Below are 8,269 nucleotides of genomic sequence, written 5' to 3'. Positions count from 1 at the left end.
GAATTAAATGAGAATGAATGAAAGAATGATGAATGAATGTAATGATGAGATGTAATGAATTAGATTAATTAAGAATGATATTAATGAATTAATGAATGAACTGAATGAAATGATGAATAGTAGAAGAATGAAATAATGAATGAATTAATGAGATGAAATTAAATGAAGAATTAATGAATGAAATGAAGATGAATGATATGAATGAATTAATGAAATGAAGAATGAGATTGTAATGAAATTAATGATGAATGATTGAGTAATGATGAATTGAATGAATATGAATGATGAATAATGAGAAAGAATTATGAAATATTGAATGAATGAATGATATAATAATGAATTAAATAATTAATGAAATAATAATAAAGTAATTAAATTAATGCATGAATTATGAAGAGAATGAATGAATGAATTATAATGAATGATAGAATGAATTAATTAGATTAATGAAAGGAGATGAATTAATGAATAATGATGAATAATGAATTAATGATTAATGATGATGAATGAATGAATTAAATAAATGAATGATTAATTAAATAATAAAGAATGAATGATTAATTAATAAAAATGAATAGATGAATGAATTAATGTAATGAATGTGAATGAATGAAGAATTAAGATTCATGTATTAATGAATGGAAATTAAATTGATTAAGAATATAAATGAATGGAATTAATGATGAATGAATTAATGAATTGGATTAGAATGAATGCTAAATTATTAAATGAATTCATTTATGAATTAATACATAATGAATTTAAATGAATGAGATGAATGATGAATGAAATAATGAAAATATGAATAATGAATTAATGATATGAAATGAATAATGAAATGTACACACCATGATGATAATGAATGCATGAATGAATGAATATGAATGAATGAATTGGGATGGTGGGTGGATGTGAGTGAATTGGATATGATGGGATGAGATGGGAATAGGGAATTGATTAATGTTATGAATGATGATGGTGGATTTGGGGGAGGGGAGTGAGTTGGTTTTAATGAGGTGGGATGAGGTATATGGGTAGAGGATGATTGAAAAGATATAGTTGATGGAGGGGTGAGTATGTGGTGTGGTTTTTAGAAAAGGGGTTTATGGTTGTATAATCCACAGAACCAGGCCTCGTTGAGCGGATAATCTGCCTGAGGCCCAATGGGGTTCATAGGAGACCAAAGCAGACCATAGAAAGAAGCATAGATACAAAAGGCCAACTGTCAACCAGCTCCACAGGCGCCCCGTCCCAGAAACACAACAGCCAGGCAGAAACGAGCTCCGAGCCAGCTCCCATTAAGAGGATGAAAAGGAGCACATCCAGTTAGTCACAGTCAGAGAAACAGGACTACACTGGAAAACAGGCCAAGCTCCAACATCTATAAAACTCAAACCATCCTATAATCCATCTATCCATCCATCCATCCCTCCTTCTTTCCATCCATCTATCCTCCATCCATCCATCAGGGGGGAGGGTGGGCTTTTTTCTATCACCAGTCCATCACAGTAACATGTGCACTAATTTCTTTAAGTGACCCTTGACCTCAGTATGTAAAATGTGCTGCAGGCTGCTTTCTGTTTACTTGATTTTCTATATGGTAAATGGCATGTCTTTACCATACCTGCTGTGCTGAAGTTAAAGTAACGTTAAAGCTGAAGTCTGTAAGTTTTTAAAAATCACTTTTTTGTCATATTGGCTAAAACTGTCCCTATGCCCAGACAGCAGTACATGTGATATGTAACCTGTGAAAAAAACTGCTTCAATTGGTCCCGCCTACTGCCTGTATTTCACTCTGGAAAGAATAATTCGGGACGAGTCAAAACAACCAATCACAGCCAGAGGAGCGTCTGATGGAGTGTCAATCACAGCTCACACACGCTGAATCCCCCCCCCCCCCTCTGGTCGCATGCGGTAGCCGCGCAGATGCTGTGACAGGGGTGGAGCTTGGAGGTGGGGCATGAGTGAAGCAGAGAGGGTGGGGGAGTGGCGTGAAACCTGTTTTTCTTCAAATTTTCAGTCGAAGTCTGCTCTCTCCTCAATGTTACAGACTGCAGCTTTAAGCTTCATTAGTCTGCACCATGGGGTGATGATTAATATATTTCCTTTACTTTGTCTCAGTGTCTTTATGATGTGCTTATCTGAAATAATCAGGTAGCTTGTAGTTCTTTAAAGGCAGGTCACAAATCAGACAGGTAAGCATGTGGTTAGTGTTCGACACTTTATTTGTATCGTACATTTTGAAGAGCTACAGCATTCTAAGTCAGACATTAACCTGGTGAGAATGAATTTACTCTGTGGACGGACTAAACCTGGAATCAGTGTATTCAATAAGGCTTAATTCTTGCTCATAAAGGCTGAATATGATGTATGAAGGATGTACAGGGTAAACATGACTTTTTATTTTCTTCTATGTCTCACTGGACACCACTAAATATGAGCCACCGTATCGCTCAATAAAAACAGAAAACTGGCACAGCTGTAAGTTCCATAACACCTTCACTTGTTGGGATCCATAGGCTTGCCCACCAGAGGGCGCCGAGGATCCCTTCCCGATGGTTTGTACTTCTGTTGGGATCTGGGGTGCTGTCTACCTTCCTCCACCAGAGGGCGTACTGGATCTCCTGAAGCTGCTTCTCATCTGCTCATCAGGGGACCAGTACTGGGCTGTGGACAACACTCCAGTGCCAGAGTGTTTTGCCAGTTATGGTTAGCAAGCCTGAGCCAACCTGCCTGGCTGAATCAAGACTCCCTGATTACTTGAACCTGAACCTAACCTGTTTTTCCTCTCTGCTTCTAGGAAGAACCTGTCTGAAATCAGAAACTCTGGAAGAGTTTCTCTGTCAGAAACCGGTCTGTCTGATCAAGGAAGAGCCCTGGAGATCAGAAACTCTGGAAGAGTTCCCCTGTCTGAAAACAGTCTGTCTGATCGCGGAAGAATCCTGGAGAACCAAACCTGTCAGCCCTCAGCCTGCCGTCAGCCTCTGGACCCTCCAGGTTTTCCCCTCTGCCGCTCTGCTCAAACCTCTGAACAGGTACAAACCTGCGCTCACTCAACCAGCAAGATTACCAGGACTTCTGCTAACCATTCTGTCCCCCTCTGCAGTGAAAATCTGTCGTGACCAGTCCTGGACCAGATTACCCCCAGAACCTGTTCAGTGTTCAAACCAGCTTTATTTAAATCTGAAATGCAGAAGCTTTGATTTCCCCTTTCGGCCGGTGGACCAGTAGTCTGCCTGTTCTGCATCGATAGCAGCGAAACCTCGCTGTCTTTACTGTCATTAGGATTCCATTGCTTAGAGAACGAGGAAGTAAAGTGTGTTTTGATGTCAGTAAATGATTTGTCAGCATCTACCTCTAAGCCATAGAATGAGGAAGTCCCGAAGCAGCCATAAACAGGTGAGAGCAGCCTTACACAATCAGACAGGTAGAGCCTTTCCTGGACTCAGCACCAGCTGCTGCTGGGATCCGATAAATGCTATGCTTTCCTCTAACTTTATCATTTCTTGTCATTAACTTGAAGGTTTTCTCAGACAGGAATGGCCGCTGCAGTCTACCTGAACCGAACAGTTCCTCCACCACAATCAATGGAGCCCCAAACTGAAATGAGGACTCAAAGCAGCTCTGAGAACAACCTGAAGTTTATCTGTGAGTTCAGACCTGGGACCAGTCCTGATGAAGACCACGGAACCAGCAGGAACTATGAGTCCGTGTCCGTCATCCTACCAGCTCAATGCAACATCTGCCAGCTGAGACTCCGCATTTGCATGCAGGTATCTTCACCACTGCAGCTGTTTTTGTGGCTGTGATCATAATAAGAATCATCATGAAAGAAGGTCTACTGACTATTATTGTCTAAAAAACTGTTTCTAGCTCAGTGAGATTTGGCTCCTAAAGCAACTGTCTGGAAATTGCTGATGTTAAGAAAAGTAAACATTAAATTCCAGAAGACAAAGACCCGTATGAATGTTTTAAACCACTTCCTTTATTCTTTGTCTAAAAAGACAAAGAATAATGTAAATGCTTTTCTACTCCCTTATTGGGGCTTTTTCATAGATTTTTGTCCAGATGCAGCAAACAGTGCTCCATGTGTCCCTAAAACATTTAGGGAAATCAGCCAAGTTAACCAGCATAGTCATGTAAGGCGTCTCTAGGGATGAGTGAAGCAATATAGCTCGACAAAAAGATTACAAACATATCTAGAAATATCTGCAAACAGCTTCTGTTTAAGTTTCATTCAAATTCTATTCAGTTTATTTCTATAGCTCCAATTCACATCATGTCATCTCAGGTCACTTTCCAGTTCACCAGATCATCCAATCAGATTGATTCAAAGTTTTCTATCTAAGGAAAACCAGCTGATTGCATCGACTCATTGACTCTTCAGCAATCCCTCACGCTAAGCATGCTTGTAGCGACAGTGGAGAGGAAAAACTCCCTTTGAACAGGAAGAAACCTCCAGCAGAACCAGGCTCAGTGTGAGCGGCCATCTGCTGAGATGGTTTATTTGATGGTTTAATTCAGCCAAATTCAGGCCAAAGGCACAAAACAAACCTCTAATGATTGATCCCCCAGGCCAAACATTCGAAGCAAAAATTCCCTAGTTTCTTCCAAAAATGAAGATGTTAGCAGGACTTTAATTAAAAAACACACACAACAGATGAACAATGTCTGATGAGTTACGGCAAAATCATTCCTGTGTTGCAAATTTATTGTATGTCAACATTTTGTTTAATCCGTAACCCTAGCGCTGTTTAATCTGCAAGAGCTAAGTTCTCTCCACTGGGCAACAGTTAAAGGCGCTCAACAATTCCCCTGTGTCAGGGGATTTACCATTAGGCAATACTAGGCGGTTCCTGGGGGCCTCAAGTTCCTGGGGGCCCCATAAAACTCTGTTTCCATGTAATGTTAATACAGTTATTCCTTATTTGTGCACATTAATTATGTTTTTGATAAAATCCTTTGGCTAAAATGCCATCAGAACGCTGATAATATTAAGTGTGTCTCAGCCCCCCCTTCAGTGTCCACCATATTGGATCAGTCCATTTGCTGCACATGTTCAGAAAGGTCCAAACAGACAGCAGCAAACCATTTGAAAACAAACCATGCAAAGAGCAGTGTTGCCAACTTAGCGCTTTAGTCGCTATATTTAGCCACTTTTCAGACCCCTCTAGCACTTTGATTTCTAAAAAGCTCCTAGCGCCAAATCTAGAGACTTTTTTCTGCTACTGGATACTTTGGAGACAACATCTAAAAGCAGCGAACTCTGCTCTCCAGAGCGAGTAGATTGGTAACCCCGCCTCCTGCTCTCCTCTATCTTGTCTGCTGTCATGATTCATGCAGCTATGATTTCATCCAAATGAAAAATGGAGAACAGATAAGCAGATCATGGCTTGTCTACAGTGAAAAGAAGGACTGGGTTATTTACTTTGGCCTTTTTGGAAACACAGGAAGGAGCAATCAGCTAAGTGAGCTTAGTGCTTGGAAAAAATCTTTCATTCCTTTAGAGACAGCATGAAAAGTCAGCTGAGTACAAAACATAGAGAGGAAAACAAGAAGAAAAGGGACAAGAAGAGAGGGACACAACCTAGAACAGAGAATGGATGTCTATTCTATTAACATTTCTACATCTGGAGAATGGGGCTGTTGGATGTGTTGTCAGTTCAGAGGGGCCCCTGCCTGTCTTTGCCTAGGGCCCCACATTTCCTAAATCGTCCCCTGCACTGTGTTATTTTCCATGCTGATGAGTTTCACTGTGTTCTGCTGTTAACAGCGTCAAACTGTCTGCCTTCCTCCATCCAGGCGCAGCAACAAAGCTGCCATCCAGATCCGTTTGCAATACTGGATCCAGAGAAATACCTGCTGCTGTATGCCAGAGGGGGGGACTGGTATGAAGCCCTTGATGACTGTCAGATCCTGCGGACGCTAGACATCCCATGGTCACTAGAGGACTCTCGGTGTTTAGTTGCACACATAGTTGCCAAGCCGCGGGTTGCTGGTGATTCAGAACAGAAGAAAAGACAACAGCAGACTTTGAAATACCTGATTGGACATGACCTGGAGCAGGAGGCCTCAGACAGACTGGGGGAACTTACCTTCACCCGCAGGAAGCTGGCGTCTCCTCGAAGGGTGGAGCTGAAGAATCGCCATGACGTGATGTACGCCACAGAGCCCTGGGTTACACAGGCCCCCGTTCCCAGTGAGCTGGAGGAATGGTTGAACAGGAAGCTTCCTGTCACCCTCCACTACATGAGCAAGATCAGCTTCAGCATACTGGTTGATCTGAAGGCCACTCCGGACGTCCTCCTTCAGGTGTTTAGAAGGGTTATGGAGGAACAAGGGGTAGAATACGACTTTTCTGAAGAGCTGGTGTTGAAGGTTTCAGGGAGGGAGGAGTTCCTGTCGGGGGAAAACAGCCTCATTGATTTCCTTTGGGTTCGTCAGTGTTTGAAAGCCAGTCAGGACCTCCACCTTTCTGTGGTCCCCGTCTCCAACCTCCCTCCAGATTCCGTCCGATTTGTCGACTGGCCGCTGGTTGATGGTTTTAGTGGTCAGTTTAGCGCCCATGAGGATCTTAGTCTCCATGGGAAGGATCTGGATGACATCTTCATGATATCTCTGTTGGACTGCAACAGAAAGCTCCGAGTCAAACTGCTTGGCTTTGATATCCCACAGCTGCCGAGCAAGCCCCCCCAGTCTGTCTTTGTGGAGGCGTCCATCCTTTATGGGGGCAAAGTGCTCAGTTCAGTTTGCTCCCCCTCCAAGCCTTTTGCAGATGAAGTGCTTTGGAATGAGTGGCTGGATTTTGATATTCTGCTGCGGGACCTGCCTCGTGGAGTCAAGCTGAGCTTCACTATTAATGCATGCGCCGGCGACACCTCTCCAACCAGCAGAGACAGCAAGCCAGCCGACCTCCAGAGAGGGAGGGGGAAGGTCCTCTACTTTGTCAATCTCCTCCTCATAGATCACAGGTCAGTCTTTGCTGCTTTCAGAAGTTGTTAAAACACAAACCTATTCTGTTTTTCTCCTTTGGGCAAAAATAATTCTGTTTAACTCTTTTACTTTATAAGATACAGATTTGCTGTTTCAATTATTAACGTCTCATGAACAGATGTAAATATATAGACATTCTGCTTAAAGACAACCAGACATGCCGTGAACCAGACCACCGTTTATTCTAGAGATGCAGCAGCATAACTTCCACTTTCCCATTTTATCTTGACTCTGATTCATTTCCACGTGTGAAAATAAATTCACTAATAACAGAAAAGTACCCAGAGAACCGACAGAAGCAGAGCCATAAAGTCTCAGCCGTCCATTCAAGCTAGACTTTAACCCGACTGTCAGGCTGTTTAGTTTTCCTTTGTTTAAATATTGTTTCTGTTTGACTGTTTTAGAACTAAGGAGAGGCCACAAAGAAAATAAAGTTATAACACAATAACAGCTGCTTTTTTTATCCAACACCTTAAATTAAAATAGCTGAACTGCTTCCTCGCTCAGTTCTGATAAAAACACCTGAACTGTTTTATCTCTTTTCATTGGTCTTTTTCCATTTTATTTTTGATTGTATTTGAGTTCTTAGATATTTCCTGTTCGCCATCTTGTGTCAGTCTCCTTCTCCCTTCTTGCCTCCTCTGTTCACACCTGCTCCCAGTCTGCTAACTAGCCTGGTCTTTCTTTCTCTCTCCTATGTTGCTGATGAAGGTTCTCAGTCATCCAGGTCATAGTCATTCCGTAAAAATTCAAAAAATATTCACTGGACTTGGTTTCCAAGATCTGAAGACGTTTCTCCACCTCTCCAGGAAGCTTTCTCAGACATTAGAATTGAGAAAGCTTCCTGGAGAGGCGGAGAAACGTCTTCACATCTTGGAAACCAAGTCCAGTGGATATTTTTTGAATTTTTACGGTTTGTCCTTATTTCTTTGCCCGCTTGTTGTGAGGATTCCTGGTTTTTAGTATTTTTGATTTTGGTGGATTTATGTTTTGGGATTTTTTGCTTCTGTTTCCCTTTTTTGTTATTAAATCTTCAAGAAACTTCAGCTTTTGTGTTTGCATTTCGGCCAAACCTCCACCACCACTTGACACTGTGAATGGGAAGTGTTGGTGCAGGGCTTAGAGCAGCGCTTGGTTCAATCCCCACAGCCTGAGAAAGACCCTTAACCCCACAATGCTCCTCGGGCGCCGCATAATAGCAGCCCACTGCTCCCCAAGGGGAGGGGTCAAAATGCAGAGAACACATTTCCATATTATTGTAACGTACAGGATTATG

At 42.1% G+C, this 8,269-nt stretch overlaps 1 protein-coding gene across 2 annotated transcripts in view; it reads left to right on the top strand.

The window, feature by feature from the left end:
* Positions 1 to 3,245: 3,245 nt before the first annotated feature.
* The window catches only part of si:rp71-17i16.5 (phosphatidylinositol 4,5-bisphosphate 3-kinase catalytic subunit gamma isoform), a 41,188-nt gene continuing 36,164 nt past the window's right edge, over positions 3,246 to 8,269 (top strand). Inside the window, exons 1-3 of one of the 2 annotated variants that reach the window (XM_038285649.1) lie at positions 3,246 to 3,399; positions 3,524 to 3,773; positions 5,803 to 6,971. In XM_038285649.1, the coding sequence (XP_038141577.1) occupies positions 3,540 to 3,773; positions 5,803 to 6,971 (1,403 nt within the window). In that variant the 5' untranslated portion in view covers positions 3,246 to 3,399; positions 3,524 to 3,539. The other variant, XM_038285655.1, reaches the window with a different exon arrangement.

This window comes from Cyprinodon tularosa, unplaced genomic scaffold, assembly GCF_016077235.1.
Source record: "Cyprinodon tularosa strain WSP-4 unplaced genomic scaffold, ASM1607723v1 ctg1055, whole genome shotgun sequence".
NCBI classification, from domain to species: Eukaryota; Metazoa; Chordata; class Actinopteri; order Cyprinodontiformes; family Cyprinodontidae; genus Cyprinodon; species Cyprinodon tularosa.
This window is presented reverse-complemented; position numbering and strand designations above follow the sequence as displayed.